Source organism: Helianthus annuus, chromosome 9, assembly GCF_002127325.2.
Source record: "Helianthus annuus cultivar XRQ/B chromosome 9, HanXRQr2.0-SUNRISE, whole genome shotgun sequence".
NCBI classification, from domain to species: domain Eukaryota; kingdom Viridiplantae; phylum Streptophyta; class Magnoliopsida; order Asterales; family Asteraceae; genus Helianthus; species Helianthus annuus.
The window spans coordinates 165,285,032-165,311,338 of record NC_035441.2 but is presented as its reverse complement, the minus strand read 5'-3'; the positions used below and the strand labels follow the sequence as shown (position 1 = coordinate 165,311,338).

The 26,307-nt window shown below is 35.5% G+C and overlaps 2 protein-coding genes across 2 annotated transcripts; one reads left to right on the top strand and one right to left on the bottom strand.

Moving 5' to 3' along the window:
- Positions 1 to 327: 327 nt before the first annotated feature.
- On the bottom strand, positions 328 to 3,573 carry LOC110876677. Its single transcript, XM_022124841.1, has one exon. It carries the CDS (start codon positions 3,571 to 3,573, stop codon positions 328 to 330), a length of 3,246 nt encoding a protein of 1,081 aa, XP_021980533.1.
- Positions 3,574 to 17,091: 13,518 nt separating this feature from the next.
- On the top strand, positions 17,092 to 19,516 carry LOC110879394. Its single transcript, XM_022127845.2, has 2 exons — positions 17,092 to 17,920; positions 18,853 to 19,516. The coding sequence occupies exons 1-2, from the start codon at positions 17,125 to 17,127 to the stop codon at positions 19,353 to 19,355; spliced, it is 1,299 nt and encodes a 432-aa protein (XP_021983537.1). The 5' UTR covers positions 17,092 to 17,124; the 3' UTR covers positions 19,356 to 19,516.
- Positions 19,517 to 26,307: the final 6,791 nt, after the last annotated feature.

The window sequence follows — 26,307 nt, the reverse complement described above, 5'->3', positions numbered from 1 at the left end:
ATCCACTCATAATTAATAAACCAACGATAACGACAACAAGACAATGGTTGGTAAGTTATTATTATTTTATATTTAACTTTCCTTAAGAAAAAGTTATTAGTTAATCATAGTCCGTATAAACATTTCTCTGACGAACGGTTTGAAAATTTGATTCATTGAGTGCAAATTTGACAGTGGGAAGTTACAACCAGACAACCAGTTTTTTTTTTTTTTTTTTTTTTTTTGAACGGCCAACAAAAATTTTTTATTCATATATTGTAGCAAGACGCTACACACCATACATACAAAACCAGTTCAACACCACATACTTACAAAATTATATTATAACTAAGCACCGAAACTAAACCGACTCCACTCTTCCCAAGTTATGGACACCATTTTTGATCGGTTCTTAACCCATAAGTACGCCATCGACTTTATCTCATCCAATAGTTTCGTACAGTTTGGAGCTACTTGCCTGAATATTACCTCGTTTCTTTGTTTCCAGATACACCAAAATGCAACAAGAATCACCGCGTGTAAAGCTTTCCTTTTCCTACTAAATCCCGCACTAACCACGAACTCGTGAAGAGACAACAGGTCTTTAATGCTGAAGGCAATAATGGGAGGGATCATGCACCAACCAGCAATGTTTAACCAAACTGTTTGCGCGAAATGACAGGAAACGAACAAGTGCTCGCTGGATTCTTCATGTTCACCGCAAAGGACACACATCTGGTCTTGTACCTGAATATTGCGGAGCAAAAGAGCAGCCTTAGTCGGTAACCGGTTCAAGTCCGCCCTCCAAGCAACTATGCTAACCTTCTTCGGGACCCAATTGTTCCATAAAAAAACACTATCGGGGCGATGCCTATTATGAACGCCGAGGGCCTTTTTGATGCTGGCCACACTAAACTGACCATCTTTATCGAACTTCCAGGACCACTTGTCTCTGCCCAAGGAAAGGCCCATAGGCCCAATAATGCCCAACATTAGCTGAAGCTGAGATTCTTCGGCCCCATTCAGATCAGGCCGCTGCCAAGCCCAATTAAAGGATTGCCCATCTTCTCCTGTACTCAAGCGGTCAGCCACCAAACAGGTTTTATTTGTTTCAACCTTAAACAGGTCTGGGAACATTAAATAAAATGGAATCTGACTGGCCCAACTATCCAGCCAAAATTGAATATTTCTACCGTTAGACAATACTGCTGATGAAGCCATATTCAGGTCTATATTTGCGTTAAGCATGATGTGACGAATGCTGCAGACACTCTTCCATGGGCCAGCAACTGAGCTTTTGACCGGAATATCATTCCAAGCTCTAGGATTATGGTGGATAGCCCAGATTACCCTCCGCCACAACCCATTCTTTTCCGTTTTAAACCTCCACCACCATTTGGCCAGCATAGCCAAATTTGCATCCCTGAGAGAGCCAAAACCCAACCCCCCGAATTCTAACGGCGCAATTGTTTTTTCCCACGCAACCCAATTCATCCTAGCCTTCTCCTCCGAGCCTCCCCAAAAGAATACTCTTCTAATTCTATCCAGTGATTCCAGGACATTGAGCGGAGCTTTAAAGAGAGAGAAATAATAAGTAGGTAACGAGTTCAACACTGACTTAATAAGAGTTATTCTACCCCCGTAAGAAAGCGTTTTTGCTTTCCAGATCGATAATCTGTTTTTAAAAATATCAACGACCGATTTCCAGTTCCGGGCTAGATTCATATTAGCCCCGACCAATAGCCCGAGGTGTTTAAACGGGAACAAACCTTGCTTGCACTTCAACCGATTCGCCATTTCTTGAACCATATGCTCGCTAACCCCGACCCCGAATATGCTACACTTAGCAAGGTTCACTTTTAAACCTGAAACTAAGTAGAAGCATCTGAGCATACGACGAAGATTATTAATATTCGACTCGGACCACTCACCAACAAACATTACGTCATCCGCGTAGATTAAGTGTGATAAGTATGGGCCATCTCTCGTAATTTTTATGCCTTTGAACAAACCCGTAGAATCCGCAGTTTTCATGATGCCTGATAAAGCCTCCATGGCCATAACAAAAAGAAAAGGGGACAAGGGATCTCCCTGACGGAGCCCACGTGTGCATACGAACTCCCTGGTTGGGGACCCGTTGACTAGTACCGAGGCTTTGGCAGAGCGAAGCGTAGCCATTACCCATTTTCTCCACCTGCTAGAAAAATTCATTTGCTGCATCATTGAGTCGAGAAACACCCAATTGACTGAATCGTACGCCTTCTTTATATCGACTTTGAAAAACATACCGCTCCTCATGTACTTTTTTAACCAGCTTAAAGTTTCATTCAACACGAGTGGCCCATCCATAATATTCCTCCCAGCCAAAAAAGCCGATTGTTGTTCCGAGATTAGGTTCCCCAGGACCCCTTTCAACCTATTGACAAGTACTTTGGATATAGCTTTATTAATCACACCTATCAGGCTTATAGGCCGGAAATCCACTGGACTAACTGGATCCTTAACCTTTGGGATTAAGGCAATGAAGGAAGAAGTGCAACTTTCGTTAAGCGAGCCAACCTCATAGAACCGATCAAAAAGTTTGATAAAATCAATCCGAAGTACTGACCAACACTTTTTAATGAACTTAAAGTTAAACCCATCCGGCCCCGGAGCACGATCGTCGTCACATTCCCAAATTGCGGCTTTTATTTCCTCCTCTGAGAACGGTGCTTCTAACATATTCGCCTCCTCGGTAGAGAGGGATGCCAAGTTAGAACACACAAACGAAGGTCTGTTCGGCATAGGTTCGGAAAACTGATGCTCAAAAAATCCAAACAAGGATTCTTTAATGGAAAGCGGATTCGTCACCCAATTCCCGTCAATCATCAACCCATTGAGTCTGTTCGTACTGATATTCGAATTGATAATATGGTGAAAAAACGAAGAGTTCTCGTCCCCTTCTAGTGCCCACCTAGCCCTGGATTTTTGACGTAGATCCATTTGTTTCAAACGATCGAACTCAGCCATAAAAAACTTGCACTCCACCCTCTCGGCCAGTTCATCTTCCGAGAGCATTCTTCCTTCAGCCAAATTTTCGATAACTGCCAGCCTGTTTTTCTTTCCTTCGTAAATCCCTTCCTTGTTCACCTTGACCTCTTTCATCCACGACTTTATACGATTTTTTAACCATCGAAGTTTAATGGCTAATGCAAGATCTGCTGGCCCAGAAAAGGAAAAAAAACCACATATGTGAAGTAAGTGATCGAGAAAACCATGCTGCTCGAACCATGAGTTAAAGAACCTGAATGGTATATGACCAAAGTCAGACTGAACTGTAGATAGAATTATAGGGCGATGATCTGACATTCCTCTGTCTACTGCAGTAACCGAAGCATTTGGCCACCTTTCCATGAAACCTAGGCACACCAAAAAACGATCCAGTTTGCTGAGTTTTTGCCCATTATCAGACATATAGGTAAAATTGCCTCCTCCCATATTGTACTCTGTCAATCCAGCCGATAGGATAAAATGATTGAATGCCTCGGCATTACTTTCTACAAATTCTGAGTTAAATCTTTCATGTGCATACCGAACTTCGTTAAAATCTCCCATCATGACCCACCACCCTTGTCTAGAGTTCCTAACCCCTAGTTATTTGACAACTATAAGAAACAAAAATGAAAGGGCTGCGGAAGTCGGTGGTGGACGTTACTTTCCGTCTAAGTAATGGAACTATAATCCTCTACAAGGTTGTATTTTTTTTATTTTTCTATTTAATATTATTGTATAGTTTTCAATGATTAAACTAGTACCGACATTCCTTCTTTTTTTTTATTCAATTATTTTCCTATTATAAATTTGCAACAACTTGTTATATTATTATATTCCAACTTCTCCTTGTTCACGGTCCATTTTTTTAGTTAATATTCATACATTATTCTTCTCTATCTTTATATATATATACCTATAAATATATATAGAGAGAGGTAGAGGATCCTGTACACTAATTCAGAAGTGTAGAAGTGTATTATAACACTATATAACACCATATAAACACCGTATAACACGATGTAACACCATATAACACTATATTTTGTCTGATAGCATGTCTATGATAGATGTATAGTGTTATATATTGTTATATAGTGTTATATAGTGTTACATAATGTTGTATGGTGTTGTATGGTGTTATATAGTGTTATACGGTGTTTATATGGTGTTATATAGTGTTATATATAGTGTTATATATAGTGTTATAATACACTTCTCACACTTCTAAATTAATGTACACTATCCATACCCGAGTAATATAGAGTGAAAAGAGAAAATGCAGGGAGGGGAAGGGAAAGTTATAAGACTATGGGGTATGGGCCGGGGTTGGGGTGTGGGTTGGGTACAAACGCCCAATTCACCACCCCGGGTGGGCCTGGGTTTCGGCATGGCCCTTTGGGCGGGGGTTTCAGCCCGGGCGTTAGACGGGGCTACCCACATGACATGGCGGAACCTCATTGGCCAAGAGCACTAGCCCTTTGAAATTGGCTTTTTTCCACGCCACCCCAGTCACGCCCCACCATACCTCTTTGAAATTGGCTTTTGATCTTGGGTGCCCCATACTCCACGTGTCGCACCATGCCCCCAACCCACGCCCCACCATACCGCATAGTCAAAAGGATAAGGTAGTCATCTTTCACCCCTTGTGTTGTTCTTCGCTAGCCATCCATCGCATGTTGTCATCTTAGTTTTCCTTGGACTTCTTTGGGCTCCCTTAAATAGATGGGGTGGGGTTTCCTGAAGTCCATAGGCAATGCGTTTGGCTCAGTGAGTTTTTTGGGGCTTGAGGAGTAGGACAGGCCGGTGTTCACGACACTGACCGACCAACTACGCATCATGCGGGGAGTCCACTCTGAGTGCCCTAATGAAATTTCATGTTTTGGAGTTCGAAAGAAATAAAAAGAAATTAAACATTTTATGTGTTCCTAAGTTGAAATGATGAGGAAAGAAAGTTAAAGTTTTACAACTATACCATTTATATTAAACCAGTTAATTTTTTCATATTATTTTAAGGTAAAATCTGTAAATTGCAAAACGTTATATTTATATTTAATTATTTTCCATCCAAATCCGTCCATTTTAAAAGAAAAGTTATGATGAGAGTTTATTAATAATCTCTATTTCTCTTCTTTCCACATTTTTTCATTAAAAACTCATAAACACTTTTTTTTCAGTTTCTTCGTATTTCCTTTTACTTTTCCTGTAAAAAGCACCCGGGAACATAACATTTGTAACTGAAAAAATATAAATTATGTTGAGATTGTGATCATTTACGGGCTTAATGATAAGAGTTCTGTGAAAACCAGATTCAAACCTGACAATATGTCAATTCTATTAAAAGTTTGTCATATAACTAGATAAAAAGATTTTTATAATTGTTCTATTTATAATACAACTTATTAATCAATCATATAAGATAAAGAGACAACTTGTTAGATCATTTGTGTCATTTTAAAGAAACTCCACCAAATGAAGCTTTTGCAAGTTGCTTGATAAACCCAATAACCAAAGTGGCAATCCTAATTTATTTAAGGGAAAATGGGGCCATCTACCGACCAGCCAAAATTTAAAGAATTATTGCAAACTCATCTGTCCCTGTTATGCCTCCCTCTCTTCTCATCCATTTCTTCCAACATATTTGACTACGACCGCGTATGGGTTGAACTATATCGATCGACCTAATTAACATTTAACATGATGGACGAGTCATACATCATCATCATCATACTCGGTAAATCTCACCAATAGCAAAAAGGTAGGTTTTGAAGAGGGTAAGATGTAGACAGCCTTACCTCTACTCCGTAGGAATAGAGAGACTACTTCCAGTGAGACCCTCAGCTTGATAGTAGTTTTGCATCAAGCCTTGGACATAAGGCACATAACACTCAACAATTAAGACAAAGGCCGATTAGTGTATGTACTCCCTTGTCTTTCGGCTATCAACGCCACCACAAGATGCATTATTAACCGTCCCTTACTTTTTAACGTTATTTTCATGAAATTAGTAAAATAAGGTTAAAATTAGTGCACATATATACATTATACGCGTATACCGCAAGCTGGGTGTAGGACGAGTCATACAGATTGGATAATAAACTCGGTAAAAATATCTACTGGTTTAGGTTCAAGTCGGAAAGTGTTTTTTTCCCATTTATTTTATTAACAACATAATTTTGTGATGATCAATACGACCCATGGTGATGAGAGCAAGGTCAATGACACAAGTCGGCAGTAGGAGATATGATCGTGGATGAGCTCATCCATATCCCACTATAACTACCAATGCCCCAATATAGATCATTTCTTATGGTCCTCTTCACATCATTTCCGTCATCATATTGTGGTCAAGATTTCAAGATACTTATATATATACACTTAAAATTAAATCGATCGGGATTTCAACCTAACTTCAAAGTATTGTAGCCATTATAGAAAATTTGACACCGACTCCATGGTTAAATGACCCTTTTATACTTTTCATGCTACAGTTGTCAAAACAAGACAACTTGAATAGTTTGGTGTTCTATGTATTTTTATAAATTATATATACTAGTTGACCATAAAATAGACTCATCATCATCATCATACTCAGTAAATCTTATCAGTAACAAAGCTAATGATAGGTTTGAGGAGGATAAGATATTAACAGCTTTACCCCTACCCTGTAGAAATAGAGAGGCTGCTTCCAGTGAGACCTCCGGCTCGATAGAAGTTTTGCATCAAGCCTTGGACATAAGACACATAACACTCAGCAATTGGGATAAAGGCCAATTAGTGCATGTACTCCCTTGTCTTCCGGTTATCAACGCCACCGCATGATGCATGATTAACCGTCCCCCGCTTTTAACATTATTTTCATGAAAATAGTAAAATAACGTTAAAATTAGTGCACCTTCATTTTTTGGTCTCTAAAGGCCCACACATATATACTTTATATGTGCATACCGCAAGCGTGACGTAACCCCATAAAGCATAGACTATGCCCCCATAAAAGGGGACTTACCAGCAAGAGATGGCTCAACGTTGAAGACGAAACAAAAATCTGGGATGTTTTCTTTACATGGGCTTTGGAGAGGAAAGATAAAATATTCAGTTCCCACACAAGGATTTTGGAGACCTGATCAGCTAGCGTATAACAATTAATCAAATCATGCTCAATCTATAAAAATTAAACTCAAATGTTGAACACTAAACCAAATAATCAGTTTAAAAATCATATTAAAACATATTCTAATTATTCACACAAATCAATCAACAAAATGGTATGTTTAACAAAACTGCAAATTGGGCAAGCTAGGGATTTCTTCACATTGTTCATGCTCGTCACTCGATTATGGCATTCACAATAAGCAAAAGCAATTAAGGAGATTAGCAGCCTAAATTTAGAAATTAGAAACAAGCTTATCATATTTGAGCACTTCGTCGTCTGAAACTTATATATATAAATAAGAGTGGGGCGTAATATTTGGGGGCCTTAAATAGTGGGGGCCCTAGGCAATTGCCTATATATAAGCTATAGGGCCGACCCTGCTTAACAGCTAAATAGAAAGCGATTTTTAATTCTCCCGACTTTTTTCTATTCTTAGTGGCCTCGGTCCAACGGCCTTTTTTTTACGAGTTGCTCTTGGTTTCAGAGCTCTATTCGAGTTTGGGAAGTAGCACAGTAGCACCACCATAACCACTTCAAGCCCGAGGCGCCTAACCCTCTCGCACCACTTCAAAAATCTAACCCCAGAGGAGTGGATTTCTTTAGCAGCGTCGTCCATTTAACCACAAATCAAACCACATTCTAGACGTATATGAGCCATATATTCATATAACATAAGCATAAGCATAAGCGTATAAAAATGTACATGTTAGGTTAGGGTCCATGATGAAACATCACGAGGACATCATACTATCATGAGATCAGCAAAAACATCCGTTAGTTAACTAAATATGGTATAGGGACATGTTTTCACTGTTTATTGCTCCCCACTGTATTGTTGTTTCGTCTCTGCTACCAGCCTTCCATTTCGTCTTAACCGAAACAGGGTGGGCCCACAACCCAAACAACATTCATTATTTAAGATAGCATAATATTATTACTACCTCCGTCCCATTAAAAGTGTTCTATTTCAAAGTCTTTATTTATAAATTTTGACCTTAAATAATTTTGTTTGTGTTAGATAATACGTGACGAAAGTTATATGATTTGAGTGTGTTTTACAAGTGTTTTTATGGGGTTAATTTTCATCAAGTTTTATATACCACAAAAAATATATAATTAAAGTCAAAGTTTATAAATAAAGACTTTGAAAATTCAAAATCTGACACTTTTAGTGGGACGGAGGGAGTATTAGATTTATTTTAACTGTTCATTTATTATTATGTACCATTTTCTTGGTCCACTCATTGTTAACAGGGTTTGGTGATTATTGGCTGGCCCTTATAGAACAGAGTCACAGACTGCGATATGTAATCCTTTGGGGCTTTGTTAGTTAAGACTATTTAGCCTGTTTTTTTGGGCCGAGGCACTACAGATTTACAAACTAATTGGGCTATTGCAGTGCTTTAGGATTTCACTAGATAGATACATTGAATATTTACAAACCAATTGCGCTCTTCCCTTTCTTTTTATAATAATGTAATTATAGGTGTATTAAATTTTCATATAAAATGCTTGTAATAGCATCCACGATGGGTGTTTTCAAGGCATTTTTAATCCCATGTTTGGGTGTGTTTAGGGGCGTTTTGGGGTGGGACGGATTATGTGAGAGGGGAGGAGAGGTGTTTTGGGCTGCGAGAGGGACAATCCGGGCACGTGATAATGGGTTATCGGCTTATCGCTCATTAGAGATGCTAACCGAGGTAAAACAGATGAACTAATTGTCAGACTGTATGCTTCTTTGTATGTTTTAGTGGATGGTTTAGCCTATTGAAATTTAATGACATTTTTTAATTCGATATTATGACTTTTGAAGAATGAAAAGTTACAACATGCTGGCCACTTAAAAAGATTTTTCTTCTTTTGTGCTAGATCGAAGGAATAGTCGTGATTTGAATCCTTTTGGATTACATAAACAATAATATATTTTATTTGCTATGTTATTATAATAAAGTATTAATTTTTAAGAAAAAAGAAATAAGACTCAGCTTATATGATTAATTAACTTCAGAGAATCATGTAAGGAGTATATAAATTAAAAGACAAATATTCGGAGTTAACAATGTTTTAATCTTGAAGTTCCTTCAATTTTTCATTTTAGTTTTGACACTTTTATTTGTTCTCACAATTTTTTTACTTTGAGATTTTTATTTACCGGTTGAAATACCCATACTACATCTTAAAAGTGAGATTTGAAAATATAACGTGTTTAAGAGTATACAATATTAAAAGTTAAATACATCAAATGATAGGTAGGTTTTAACCATTTTTATTTAACCACGTCAAAGAAAACCTTTTGTTAATGAAATTATTCAAAATAAAAGTTTACAATTTTCTCAGATTTATAAATGAATATAAATTTAGAAAAAAAAAAAAAAAAACAATGTAAATGATGGAATATTTTGGTATTTAAGATATGGGAATGCTTTTATGGAAAAACTTTTTTAAGTGTCACTAACATGGAGTACAATATTGAGTTCAATTTTTTTAATATAAGAGGTTCATATACAACAGTTTATATATTTACTACATTGTTGTCTTGTGTGCATCTTGAAAAAGAGTAAAGGATGGTACAGAAAATCTATAATTTATCATCTTTATTTTAGGTTATACAAACTCTAAACGATAAAAAACAAATAAACCAACATGATGGAACATTGAACGTCAAATCATTTTAAAACTTCAAAATTACGTTTTATATTTTGTGCAGATGAAGAAGGTAGACTTGCAAGGCTTTTGGGGGATTTCAAGGCAACTAGTTTTTCTAGGCTCTTTCTATACACACACCACTATAATCTTATTTTTACATCCCTAGTGTATGCAAGCTCTATAAACTTATACAAAATGTATAAAGTGATTTTGTACAGAAATAAATGCAGTGAAATGTTTTTTTTTTTTTACATGTATACAGGCCATATAACATTATACGACCCATATACAATTGTATACGAGCAATAAAATGTTATACGGCTAAATGCATTTATTTTTGTGAGGTTTTTGGGTTTTTAAGATCTGTATACGAGCCGTATAATGTTATACGACCCGTATATAAGTTTTTTTTTTTTTTTGTGTAAAACCGAACAACCGTTTAATACGTTTTAGTGATTCTTTAGCTAGCGTTTTCAGTATCCAGAGTTTGTTGGGTGGCGACGACGGTGGGTCGTGAGAGTACTGAGAGTATAATTGCTGAAGGTTTTCAGTATCCGGAGTTTGTTGGTCACGTATTCGTGTGTTGCAGTTTGGAAAGATGACCAAATAGAGATCATAGCCAACCTAAATCCACGAATTCCTGCATCTTGTATTTATCAAGATGTTCTGAAATCGAGCTACGCGTTCCTTGTAAAAGTACTGGCCAAGAATTAATTAGGTCGAAACCTAATTTCCCCGACTTTGCACTCGGGGGATCTTCGTCTGGCTATCGCGACACACGACGCTTTGTAAAACACAAGGGGAGCTTTGGCATTTAACACCCCATGTGTTGCAGGTTTCCTTCTCTCCTCCCCCGTGTGCGTGATGGACCGACTTTTACAGATTATCTTTTTTCTTTTCCTCATTTCAGTTGTGTGCTTGTTTTCTCCTTTTAAGCTATGTTTTCCTCGTTTAGCACACTCTTAACCCGCAATACATTATACATTATAAGTACAATAAAATATACACAAAACGACTAGAAAACAAGCTAAAACAACTACAAAACTAATACAATTACACCATATTGTTACCAACAAAATTATGTTCTTAGAATATAATAAATGAACAGGCGAAATCTCTATGACTACATACATACATACATACATACATACATACATACATACATACATACATAATACATACATACATACATACATACATACATACATACATACATACATACATACATACATACATACATACATACATACATACATACATACATACATACATACATATAGGGTGTGGTTCTAGAATGAACAAATCCTGGCCATTAATTTACACTTGTGTATTAATAATCAAGGGCTATGATTAGTTCACTATCAAGGGGGTTGTTCACAAATGAATATATATATATATATATATATATATATATAGAAAGTATATCGTACAATATGCCTTAACGTACGTTGCGTAGCGATGGAAAAATCGCACGTTATGTTACCAAAAATGAAAATCGTATTTAAAAAAAATGAAGTCGCATGTTATAAACCAAATTTCGCATGTTGATACTGAATCTTGTACACAACGTACGTTAAGACATTTTGTACAGTAATCGGCATATATATATATATATATTAAAATGGTTAGTTGTATATTATTCTATTATATTATATTAGACATTGCTGTTGACAAATTGATCATAAACTAATGGTTGTGCACCTAATTTTTCTTTTCATAAAATTAATGTGTCAATGATTAAATTGAAAAAAGAAAAGCACGATGGTAACATAGTAATCCAAAAAAGTTGAATGATCGAATCAAATCAAAAGTGGCATATTTTAGAGATTCTTAGTTGTGCTCTGTATGAAGCTGAATTTTATCACACGTATTGAAATTTGATCTAATATAAAGCTTATCATTATATATATGTATGTATATAATATGTTATTTTAAGTATGATTCAATGTATAGGAGGTTATATATTAATATATTATAATGACTAGCTATGCAAGGTTATGACAAAAGTAACATTTAATTGTTAAGACGGTTGCATGTGTACATCAATATATTCTATTTAATTTGTTTCCTTATAATAATCGGTTTGGTATTAGGTTGTTTCCTTATAATAATCGGTTCTGTATTAGGTAAATTTGTTGGAAAAACTCAAACTAAAATTGTGATAAAAAATTATAGTCATTGCTTTTAGTTGAATCCTAACTCAATAGTTTTTTTTCTTATGCTCAACAAAATGTATGAACATGCTTTAAAAGTACTGGCCATTTGGAAGCATGTCAAAAACGTTTAGTTGAGGTATGAATTATAGGATTAACACAGTTAATCAAAGTATCACCTTATAGAAATCTTTATACAAAATGTTCTTCACCAATTTTATCATATTCTAAATGGAAAAATGCTACAGAAATGTAATCATGTAATCAGTTTTGTCAACTGTTTCAATCAAGCGATCCAAACATTTTTTGTTTCTCTAAAGTAACCAAACTTTAAGTTAGTATTCTAATAGTGCGTGATTACCAGCTCATCATGTTACTCTTTTTTTTTCCTCTAATTTTCTATTTTCTTTTTTAAATCAGATATGAATATAATAAGAGTGAATGGGGTGCATGCCTAAACGGATTAGACAAAGTTTCCCCTCACCTAATCATGTTGTGCCATATAATTTGCTTATTACCCAAAAAAGATAAAGATGCATGTCTAAATTGAGATTAGGCAAACTAATTTAAAAAAAAACAAGGTTGATTGGTTAACAAGATATGGGCCCACCACTTACCTCCTCTCTCTCTTCTTGCCGCATGCAGCATACTCAAACTGAAATGTTCCTCCTTTCACCTTTGCCGCGCGGCACATTATTGATGGTGGTGGGGTTGCCAATCTGCAAGGAGTTTGCCGCACAGTCATCTCGCGACCATCCCGTTAGCCCTAAGATATATTGTGTAAGTTTCTTTTTAAATATAATGTTCATGTATCTGTGTAAGTTTCTTTTTAAACATGACTTTACCTTTAACCTCTCAGACATCCCCACACCACCGCTGCAACTCATCCCGCAAGTACATCCCCGCTGCAAGCCACCCGCAAGCAACCGCATGCCGCCCGACGACCCACCACTACCGCCGATAAGCTTGACATCAACCGCATCAATAGTCTATATTCGACATATTCGGCTGACCGACATATGAAACCCAAAAGACATTGGCGGAGAAAACACACTGGCAGCAAAACTTATATGAGTCGCCAGAATCACCGAAATCCAGTTTTGAACCGTCGACGCAGATTACCCCACCTCTGCCAGTCACCATCGTCATCATTGTAGCCATCATCGGCTTTGAAACGGGCCCTTGTCAGAATCAGGCATGACCGGTGGTAGTCTTGTCAAGAAGAGAAATGTTTTTTTCTAATTTAGTGATGACAATATCCACGGCGTTGGCGGACTCAGTGGTAGAAGAACTGTCACTAGTGGCGGCAAAATATGGTGGTTGACGGTGGGAATGGGTAGAGAGTAATCCGATTAAGTTGTCAACTGAATTCTCAACGCTTCGGAGTCCGAGGACACCTACTTGCAGGACCGCGAAGTCTTTCATTTTTAAATAACGTACGTCAGAAAGTAATAAAAGATGAATAAAGGTCTAAAAAAACATGATTGGGTGAATGGTAACGGGTGAAATAACAAATCTTTCCACAATATATTAAAAAAATAAAAGGAAAAACTTATGAAACCTGATACATTATCAATATAACCTGATAACTACATATTATTAGCACATCAAATTAAATTTCAATGACTTTAGAGAGACAAAAAAAAATTCAGTGATTTAGTGATTTAATTGGAACAATTAACAAACTTGATTACATTTCTATAAAATTACCCCTATTTTAAATTTAGAAAGAATTCGAAATTATTGAAGTACTAGATTAGAAACATGTATATATACGTTTTAAAAATGAATTTTTAAATATATATTATAAATAATATAAAATATATTTTTTAAAGACGAATAACAAATATTTAGAAGAATCTGACCTATGGTGTAATCATATTATTCAATTAACTTCAATAAAAATCATTAGTTTTTATGATGAGAGAGGGTGCGAGATCAAAATTTAGATTTCATCACACATAGCATTCAAAAATTAATAGAAGAGCACATGATAAGGAGATAACGGATCTCCTTGACCTGCCGGAAGAAGAAGTGGTGCAAGATCGAGGCGGCCGGAGTCATCGTCGGTGCAATCCGACTTGACTAATCCCTTTTCGGAGATAAACCAACGTCTTAAAGACATACACGACCTTGGAGCTCAATGTTCGAAGAGAACCGTGAAGTGATCGAGATTATGCGGGATAGACAATGGGCTCAAGACTTTGAATTCTATTCGGAACTGATCGACCACCTAACCGGAAAAGCGTTGAAGAGGGCGCTACAACAAAAGGAGTGAATCGAAAAAAATATAATCTTTGAGTTTTTTATTTTATTTTAATATTTTTTTAATTTTATTGTAATGTGTTTTAATTTAAGGAAATGGTTTTTTATTTTATAAAATTAGAAATTAATTATAAAAGTTTGAAAATTAATAATTGACTAATGATGACTAAGGGGCTTTATGGCTACACACTCTTGTGATATAAAACCTCCCTCTTACGCATATCGTTACTTGTCGCATAACGCCCCCTAAGGAGCTTTATGACTACACATAGTCTTATTTATATATAAATGTATTTCATTTTTCACACAATAGTCCCTAGATTTTAATTGTTTGCACAATAGTCCCTAGAATGATGAAATGATAACAATGCCCTCATGTGCAAAGCACATGATCAGATTTAACAGAAAATTTTAACTGGGTTAGGGCTAAAGGACAAAGCGTGTAGCATTTTAAAATATTAAGTACAAAACTCATCAATTTTAAAGATAAAGAACACCACCTGAAATTTGATATAAAGATAAAGGACAAAACTTGTAATTCACTCTACAAATTATTCAAAATGTCTACAAAATCCATCTCCAAGATATCCCAGAATATCCGAATAAATTTAAAGTTAAACCCATCCGGGCCCGGGGCCTTATCCCCGTCACAACTCCAAACTGCGTATATATTATTGTTAATCTGAAACGTTTCGACATTAATAAATGTATCTTTATATAATTAATTAGTTTTCTTTCAAACCAAAGAAGGATGCTCTAACTTGATCAATGGTCCCCTCAACAATGTTTACATAGGCATGGTAAACTTAGTACTTAAAAAAACAATTGCCATTAAATTACAAGATAATTCGTGTGTTTTGAAACCAAAATATGACAAAACACTAGTAAGGTGGTGTTTGTTTTTTGGGCAAAAGCTCTTCTGAGCACTTATATCTGCGTCGCGCAGACGCGCACAAATCTTTGGGTCCTGCAGCTTGTTTGTTTTCTTTAAGAGCTTCTCACTAAAAACATGTTCCCCACCTCTTCCCCACACAGGCATCAACCCAAGTCTTCAAACCTTTTCTCCTCTTCTCCCTCCAGCCGACACCATCTCCTCTGCCACCACCTCCACCTCCGACATCACCTCCTCCGCCGCCCACCTCCACTCCGCCACCACCTCCACCTCCGACACCCATCTCCTCTGACACACCACTTCCTCCGACACCCAAAACATAACCCGGATCTGCCAAGCTTCATCAACATCTGCAAATCATCACCCCTTTCAGTTAACATCAAACCGTCATCATCATCGACAACAGCTATCCTCCCCTTCATCAATCTTCAGCAGGAAACTAAAATAAAAGAAAATGGAGAGGGGTTTTACCGGTTAAACTCATCGGAGGAGCCTCAAACCACCGCTCCGCCTCATCGGCTTCTCTCCCCTTCTCCGCCGCTCAGCTCTGTTCTGCAAGATGGGGGTGTGGGTGTGGCTGCCGTCGGAGGGGTGTGGGTTAATCGGCGTCGGTTGATGTTCACCTAAGAGAGGGGCATTTTAATTGAGCAGAGTGTGCTCCGGTCGTCTTTGTCGTTCGAGAGGAAGATGGACTGGAGCCGATTGGTGTGTGTGTGTAACATATATGATGAAGATGAAGGGGTAGATGAAGGCAGAGAGAGAGAGAGAGAGAGAGAGAGGGGTGTTGTGTTGTGTGTTTTGTGAGAAGAGAATAAGGGTTTTTGTAGAAGTAAAAAAAGCAAACAGTCTTCTCCTTGCAGACTGCAGACCTTTGGTCCACCTCTTCTCCTGCAGATGTTTGCAGATGTGGTCCGCAGACTGCAGACCTTTTACCTCTTCAAAAACAAACAGCACCTAAGTATCTACAAATCTAAGCAATCACCAAAGCTATATACTATAGGTGTGAAAATAGCAAGAAAACAATATAATAACCACTACGCCAATGTGGGGCTAGTCGTTGGTAGAGACATATGATGAGAGGTCTTAGGTTCAAGCCTGGGCAAAAGTGATTAATTAGGAGCAAACATTGTCATTAAAAAAAATAATAATAACCACTAGGCAATTAAACTTAATAAATTATAAATCCTTATAACCATCATAAGTAGTAGAAAGTGTTTAACCCACACAATAAAAATCGGAATGTTTAGTTAATACTATTGTAATGTAGTTTATATGTCAAGAAATAATCAGTTTAGTTAAGTAACACATGAGATAATCCTTTATCTCACTTAGGCATATGAGAATACTTAAACATGTATCAAAATGACGATCAAGAAGAGACTTGGATGGGATACCATAGAGCTTATTTTATCCATATTAAGCAAATAATAAAACTATAAAAGTATAAAACTAATGATAACTCGTCCAGATTCTTTCTTGAAAAAATATATAATGAAGATATTCTTTTGACCGTAATCGTACTAAATTGTATCGCCTTGTCAAAATAGTAAAATATACATAAACATGTGTAGTTTCTTTGATTAATGTGGGTCGTATTAAAGCTCTCTCAATTGTGCACTTAGTGTAAGTTACAAAACAACATTATTTTAATCCAAACACAACCATCTAACCCATATTCTAACATTTAACATCTCATTAATTTAATCAAACGCAAGTAATATCACTCCAATGTATATGTGGTTTGAAACATGTGTCTTGGGAGGAAAAAACCCTAAACCAATTTATATTAGTTGAAGATAAGATAAACATATATTATAACACCTATTTACTAATCATTAACATTTTTTTAATCTCTCTATGCTTCTCTTTTCTTGAACCATTCCATAGTCCACCCTTACAACCTTCACATATGATATATAACATCTCTCCCCCTATTCAATTCATCACAAGAACTAGTGATTTTTTGTGATTTTTTTTATTTTTTAGAACGACGAATTTCTTTAATCATGATCGGGTGGATACACGTCACACTGGCGGTAGTATCTGCCGGGTTATTCATCCTCCTTTTCTTCTTCTTCCACCACCTTTTCCGCCACCCTAAACCACCGCACCCACTCGCCGGAAAACCGTCGAAAACATTGTTCAATTGGTCCGACAACCCTGCACTCATCACCGACGCCGTCGAAAACGGGTGGTCACGTTTCGCTTTCACCGAATACATCTCCTCCTCATCCGTCCGATCAAACCGGTTTTCATTATGTGCTGCCGGAGGAGACGTCACCGGAGGAGACGTTGATGACGTGGAAATCAGTTGGGAAGTTTGTCAAGGATCCGCAGATTTCATGCAAAAGATCCGACTTAATTCCGGGTTAAATAAAACATCTAAAACAACAGTTACATCAATGACGGCAGCTTCCGTTATCAAATCAGCGTTACCGTTACCGGGACCAGTGTTAACGAACTCAACGCCGTTTCCTCAAGAAGCGTATTTCGAAATTACGATTTTGTCCAATAACGAGGGTGAAAACGGAAGTGATGTTAATGGAAAGGGGAGGGTAATTTCGGGAGAGGATGAGAATATTAAGTTGATTGAAGAGGATGGTTTGAATGAGAAGGATTTGCATGTCAATGTTGAAGAGTTGAGGGGTCGAAGTTGTGCAAAGGAGATAGTTGAAGGGCGAAATGAGTTGGTTGTTATGCTGTCGGTGGGTCTTTCCGGTGGAGGTTCTATTCCGGTTAAACTTCCGGGCAGTTATCCGGGATCCGTGGGGTTTAATTCTGATGGGTCTATTTATCTGGATGGTATGTTACTATTTCTTTGACCAATATATATGCTTTTATTCTAAACAAGTTAGATCCAACAAAATTAAGACAAAAGTAAAGGTTAGACTAACACACTTCAATATGTAAATTGTAATTGTAATGTAATTAAAACTGTTCAAAAAAAAAATTGTAATGTAATTAAAAAGAATATATATATGGTTAAAGACAAAAAAAAAATATTATTGCTTCCATTTTTAATTTGTAATTTGTAATGAAGTTCATAAAATATAGGATAGTAGGATCGGTAGGTCCACCTACTTTTCATGTTGGATTTTTTAATAACTTGTGACCTTGTGTATTATTTAACAAGTTATCATTTTGTTTTTATAATGGTCATAAGTAGGTATTTATTTTATAATGGTCTTTTAAGTCTAGTCCACTTTGATCTATGCTTAAAATATCAAGTCTTATTAGTTTGTAGCTATTTTATTCTGAGGTTTTGTTGTACATTCACTTACTAAAATTTGGTTAAGAATTTTAAATTTGATATATAGTGTAGTTTTTATTTAGATATATTTATTATTTACAAGCACAGTAGTTGGAATTTAATAAAACTACAAATATAGTTTTTTTTTTTTTTGAAAGGTGTGAATTATTCGCGAATGTCGCGAGGTCTAGCATACGTTGTTTTAACCGGGTTCGCGCTAGAGAGCCCCCTCGCACAATAGATCTCCAATTTAAACCCCTCAATGAGAAACCTCTATCATCCAGACTCGAACTTGAGATCTGGAGGGGAAAACTCTCTCGGGCCCACTATATGCGGAACTTAAATACTCGTAACCACCACTAGAGCACTAGTGGTGGTTAACTACAAATATAGTTGTTGTAAACAAGTTATAATATTTATGTGAAATGCATTTTCTGTTTACTCTTTGTTTGGTAATGATGGTGTTTGATCGATAATATTGCAGGAACTAAAATCGTAAATGAATCAGATATTGAAAAATGGGAAAGAACTGGTAAAGTGATTGGTTGTGGTTACAACCCAAGCCAGAAGAAAGTTTTCTTTACAGTAGATTCTAAACTTGTACACGAAATCGATTGTAAGGGAGAGGAATTCGGGACTCCACTCTATCCAACATTAGCCGCGAATAGTGATGTTATAGTGCTTGTAAATTTTGGGCAAAGTATCTTCAAATATGCACCTGCGAATTTGCAAAGAACTCAAAATCCTTGTTTCGTTGGACCTATGGCAAATTCACCATCGTTAGGGTATGAAGATAGCAAAGAGCTTTTCTCAATGGGAAGAATAGATTCACAATGGTTAAATCAGTCAACAACAAAAAGCGGGCCGTATCTAGGCAATGTAAATAAAGGAATGGCAAAGGATTTTGATGAGGCTTCTGAAGCTGATTTGTTTGAGATAGTGATAGAGAGTGATAGTTATAAAAAGTCACCAAACATACTCTCTTAGCGAGAAAAATGTGTGATAGTATTTTTTTTATAGAAGTCAATTTGTTGTTGGCCACAGTGCCACATACTCGGCAACGATGTCAGCCGACACCATTCAAATTTGCGTTTTATATGTATCGTATAAGAACAAATACGAGTGACACAATTGTTTTTTACGAGCGATACCATTGCTTTTTTTTTTCGAGAGACACTTTTATTTTCTTCTAAACGTTTTACATAATTAACAAATTATAGTTTAAAAATTAAGGCCAATTAGGTATTTTTTTTTATATAGTAAGCTTTAAATCATCAAAAAGCCCATATTTGTCTAACTTTTATAACCCAATAACTATTATAGGCCATATCCAATTAGTGAATTCAATTGCTAAAGCTAACTTAAAAAAAGTTTTGTGATTGATCTCCCTCCCTCCTATTGAATCGCAATCAAATTACCAAAATACTAAAAGTCACGTTGGCTCTTGAATCGCAATTTTGAATTCTGATCATTATCAATCAAATAATATGAGTAAAGGTTAGTTTTCTCATTCGTTTTTTATCATTAAAATATTTGATGCATATGTATATATTATAATTTATAGATCAAGATTGTAGTGTGAAAATGACATATTCGCATTAGTGCATGACAAATAGTAATTCTCTGATCTCAATTATTTGGTGTTATATACTTATATGTATTTTATTGATTTACACTGAATTCCGAACCTAATCCACGGCAAGTGTTGAGAGATGTTTTTCTGCTATGAAGCATGTGAAGACGGATTTACGAAATCGGATGGGTGATGAGGATTTGAGTGTTGCTTGCATTTGTTATATTAAAAAAGAGTTATTACAAACCCGTATATTGAGAAAAAACGACACCATAGGAAAAAATTTCTGGCTTCGCCACTGGTTGGCCATAATCAAAAGTTATCCTGGTGAAATACGATATGGGTTTGAGGTTGGATTTGCTTGTATAATTTTTTGTTTCAACTTATTCGAACAAGATGTAGAACAACATTGTATCTTATATTTTGTATGTATGTCATGTCTAATAGCAATTAACCATTAACCAATAATATTGAATTATTATTAATCCATTTACGGTAGCCACCTATAGATTCACATTTTCTTTCATTATGCATATCGCCAATGGGTATCTTGGAGTAGTCCATGGCCCGTGTGGATGATAGAGAGAGATGGTTGTTGATGCGGAGGAGATGATGACCAATGTGGAGTAGAGAGAAAGAGAGGGTGAGTGGAGAGTCATCCGTGAAAACCAACGCCCACGAACGGATTTTCCTAGAGGAAAAAGAGAGAATCAAGAGGTGACAAGGGGCATCCAAGCGTGTTGTGTTGATTGTGCTAGCTTGGGTAGTGGAACTTGGTCGTATTTGTATGGGAACCCCATTAAAGATGCTTTTATAGTTAATGGTTTGTTTTTTCGCAAAATATAACAAAATTATTTTACTATTAGTAAATAGTGATTAACACGTTATCTTGAAAACGAAAGAATGTTAAATACCTATTGTCAACGTGACATGATAATGTATAAATTATTTAGAATATACTTAGTATTCTAGTTACTATTGTTTTGCTAGCACTACTACCTCCACGTGTAAATAATATCATCGTTTTTAGTTTTCGTATTCATTAACGTCTTCACCAATCACACATCACAAAACATATGCACCACACACAATAGACAACACGTTAGGTTGTCATTGTTGATCGCACGACTTGACTAGCATCAATTTATGCTAAGTTGTCTGTTATGATAAAAATAGTATAGGGGGTTACATGTTAATAATATAAATAGAAGGGGTTAATATCAGCTAGTTAGTTGAATTAGTTATTAGATCAGCTGTACTTAAACAAGATGAGGAATAAGAATTGGGCATCGATGATTTGAGTAAACCTTCTTCTCTCTAGTTTCTTTCTATCTCTAAAATCGATCTTAACATTGGTATTAGAGCTCTCCGATCCTCGAAAGCTTGATTATTGGTAATTCTGCTAACGACTAAGAATAACACCATGGCTACAAGAAATCAGGAATGGGAAATTATCCTTGACGTATGTGAGAAGACACTTACCCGTTTGGAGGTAGTAAAGGAAAAAACAAAACGACCGTCTACTGAAATTCTTGCAACAGTAAAGAAATTGGTTCAAGGTTTCAATTTCATGAATTCTAACCATCAGTCAAATAGTTCACATGAAATTCGTTCTGAATTAACAACATGCCCCCGCATGGGGTCCGGGCGGAGCCCCGAGCTAAAATTAGTTTACAATAACAGCCCAATAAAGTAATGATATTTCAAAAAATCTTGACATTTCAAGAACATATTAGATTTCGGATAAAATCAGATTTCGGATGAAATCTAGTTTCGAATTATTTATGATTTCAAATAAGATTTCGGATGAAATTTCGAATTATTCCGAAACTGTGATCTCAAATAAGGTTTTGGATTTATCCGAAACTGTGACCTCAAATAAGGTTTCAGATTTATCCGAAACTTGTTTTCAAAGATTCGAAATCTGCTAATTTTAGCAGTTAATTGTGATAAGATTTGGATGATTTCGAAAAGTTATAGATTATTTAGTTTCCTAAAATTATGCTTTGATAATATTATCCTTTATTTCGAAATCGTTTAACTAATATAGCATATCATTTATTTCAAAAAATTATGGATAGAATAAATCAAAACTAGGAAAAACATAATCTCTTTAATCGATTCATCCTAAATATTAAGAATTATTCGAGTATTTATGAAGAAAACGAAGAACATCAAAGAAGAATTTTTTGAGTTTTCATCTGGAATCGAAACCTTATACTAATTTTGTGTGTAGATTTCGAGTTTTTAATAGTAATTCGGAATTTTAATAAAGTTTAATCCGATTAACAATCATTCTTTTCCAGATTTTATGGCAGAAACCGTGAATCATAAGTTTAAAATTTTGTTTTCATCAAAACATTAGTTTTTCAGTTTTAATTCCAGATTAAGGGAAAACTAATAGAACTGATATGAGCAATATACGCTCTGATACCACATGTTGATCTGTTATGTTTTAAACATAATGGAAAACATGTAAATAATACATGATCCAGCAAACAGACTAACGGAGAATCCAGTCAGAGACGCAGCCATTGTGTTCGACGTGATAGTCAGCTTGATCCGGTTCCCCTTTAGAATGTATGCTCCTGATGGTAGTACCGAGTTCTTTAGAGTTGAAGAACTCGTAGCAATAGAGAGAGAGGATGGACGAATTTGATTGATGTTATGAAAGTCTAACCCTAATCTCTCTCTAGTAATCTCCACCCAATTAGTAAATAAGGGTAATATGGTTTATCAACAATTACCAACTAATTATATTATAGATTTTAACATATTCTGATCCATATTATATAAATGATAATAATAGCTACTAGATTAAATATATATAAATAAATAAATATTTAATCTTGCACTTGAATCATGCCTATAAGAGACATATTCGAGCCACATGTTTTGTGCTTTTATTGCGTCTATATTTATTAGAGAACATTAGGTCTTTAAACAACTAGACATATTCTTTTGCAGTTTATACTATATAAATGACTTGATTTTTTTTCTTTTTTTTAATTAGGATACACTTTAGTCTTCAAAAAGTATGAGGTCCATTCATTTAAACTAAAAATAACTTCCGTAGTTTGGTAATTTTAACTGTTTTGTTTTAATCATTTAAAAAAGTGTCATTTTCCTTCTGATGGTTCTATTGGTTTTTTAATATACTCCATGTCCTTAACTCTGTTTATTTTTGTTGTTACAAATAATGGGCATTTTTGTCTTTTCAGTTCAAAGTATGGTCATTTCAGTAATTTTACATATAAGTATCTAGTATTTAGTTTGTTACCAACATATACATATACTTGGTTCAAATGAGAACCTCTACTTCCCGCTCGGTTCAAATGAGAACCACCATGAGTTGTTGGAACCATGAGAACTTCTACTTCCCGCGTGAGTTGGGCCAAAAAAAAATTGCGCAATCGTAGATGAAACTATTATAAACACATTTGTAAAAAAGAAAAAAAATTGTCAAGTCGGTAGTTTTGCCTGTTGTAAGTTTTTTTTACACGCTGGTGTAAATCTGTTACGAAGATAAATATATTTTTACACCTCATGTAAATGTGTGTACGCGATATTTTTTTTATTTTATTTTTTTTTGCTAAAATAAAATATTTTTTATGATTTTTGAGAAAAAAAAATTTGGAAAAACTTTTTGGATAGCATAGTTCTCACGGTTCTCACAACTCGTGGTGGTTCTCATTTTAACACATCCCTCTATATATATATATATATATATAGAGAGAGAGAGAGAGGAAGGTTCATTTGAGAAGAAAATTAAATTGAGAAGAAAAAGAACAAAGGGTACAATTGTAAAACATTAAACAGTTTATCTTTCATCTCATTTATTATTATTTTTGACTAATTAATTAGTCATAAAGACTATCATCCTCCACACTAAAATTTTTGTCTAAACACATCAAAATTTATCCTACACGTTTTGAAATTTATCCTACACATACTGAAATTTATCCTACACAACTCGTAATTCATCCTACACACCTCATAATTTATCCTACACTTTAAATTAAATTTTTTCTTCTTTGAAAAAATATATTTTTTTGAAAATAAGTTACAAATTTAATTTAGTTAGATTATTAAAAAGGAAGACTAACAATTAATGATCTATCTAATTTTACCAATATACCCTTACACCCATATTAAATACAAAAATTAAATGAAGTAAAATGAAACATTCTTATTGGCTGAAGTTTGTTCTTTTTTATTCTTACAAAAAATTCTTCTCATTTGAACTCCCCACTATATATATATATTATATATATATATATACAAATTTATTTAATTATTAATATATGGGGAAAGTGAATATGGGGCTGTTACACACCTAAGCTTAGGTGTGAAACCACTCAAAACTACGTAGTTTTGATTTAAAACCCAAAAAATTAAAACTATAACACATTTTTTTTACTCCTCTTTTTAAGTAATTCACAGTTCTTCTCCTTGCCTACAGTACATCCCCTGTTTCGTTTTGCTTTTTTAATATCTTACCTTTCATCAAATATTTCCTTCCATCTATAATATTTTTAAGTTATTATTTTCTTCAATCTCTTAGACACCGTTGCCAAGAGCTGAGAACCCCATATACATATGCTAAAACTAATCGGTTATAAATTAATGTATTCTTTATTTAATACTTCTTTGATTTCGGTCTGATCAAATCAAACAAAATGATTAGTAAAACTCAATATTCAGAAGAAAGGAAAACTAATGTATTCAAAATTTGTAACCTTTTTTGTAGGAGTACAACCCAAAAGACTAAATATTAAATTATGATTTGTGATGGAATTGGAGTAAAAAGTGAAATATATGTCGAATTCGATGAACTGTTATGGTGGAAGAAATTGAAATCGATGAACTGTTAATAAGAAACATTAATAGCTTAAAAGAGTAGTAAAAAGTGTGTTATAGTTTTAATTTTTAGGGTTTTAAATCAAAACTACGTAGTTTTGAGTGGTTTTACACCTAAGCTTAGGTGTGTAACAGCCCCATATTCACTTTCCCCTTAATATATACATATATATTAGTAATATACATATAACATACATAATATGTACATCACCTACTAGCAATACCATATTTTCTCTCCTCTCTCTCTACTAACAACCCACCACCCGAGTCACCCACCAGCAACCGGCTATCACCACTAGCCCACAATCATGACCAACATGCCACCACCATCGCCTCGCTTGGATCTAATACACCTGAGATCCAGATGCGATGTAATCGCTCCTATTTACTTCTCACACGCCCCCAATGTGGCTGATATCACAATGAATCGACCCAAACATCATCACCATAAGTCTTAAACCAATTTACACCACCCACACTAGCCGCCACAACAATTGCACGACAGATCTGAACACCCTAATCGCACCACAATCGTACAGATCCAAACACCAAATCAAATCGTATAAATCGAAACACCAAACGGTATGCATAACGATGACATGGTGAATGGTGGGAGTGGTGTCTTATGGCGGTGGTTGTGTCGAGTGAGGTGGCTGATGGTGGTGTGGCTCCCCGGCGTGTTTCACTAGAGGCAGGTTTCGATTTGGGGTGGGTTCAGATGGTTGGCTAATTATGGCGGTGGTCGGCACGTGGTTGTTAGCTGGTGGCGGTGGTCGGCGCGTGGTTGTTAGCTAGTGGCAGTGATCGTGATCGGGTGGTGGTGGATGATGGAACGAGTGGTTGGAGAGATGCGTATAAAAGAAGAGATAAAAGAATTATCTATTTATAAATGTATAAATAAACAAGTTTGAGGTTTATTCAGCTGAAAAGACTTAAATGCCCTGACTTTTATCCATAAAATTACCAAAATTCCCTTTCAGTTAACAAACATTTTGGATTTCCTTTGAGACAGAGAGTGAAATGATGATAAGTTGAAAAGATTAGCGAGGAAAATGACACTTCTAAATCATTGGGGCAAAACAGTTAAAAACGATCAAACTATAGGGAGTAAAATGGAAGTTAACTCTTTAAACTATTGATTAAATGTACTTTTGCAGGTTTTAAGATTTTCTTGTAATTTAGATCGCTTTCTGAACCGTGTTAAATCACTTTCAGATTGTATGTTGTCGGTATATTAGACTAAAGGGAGTGGGGCATTCTTTTGAGAGGGCGTCTTCCGACACGTGGCGCCACGTCATATTAGAGGATTTTGAGCAAAAAAAGGGGAGTGGAGCAACTTGTCTTTTTTTATGTAAAAGATATAAAATGTCCTATTTTTTTTTTATAAAAGATATACACGTGGCATTGGTTGAAAGGAGGGATGTTGGGGAAAAGAAAAAGGTTGGGCGTTCTGTGGGAGACGCCAAGGAGGGGAACGCCGATGGGAACGCGATGAGGGGCGGTGTG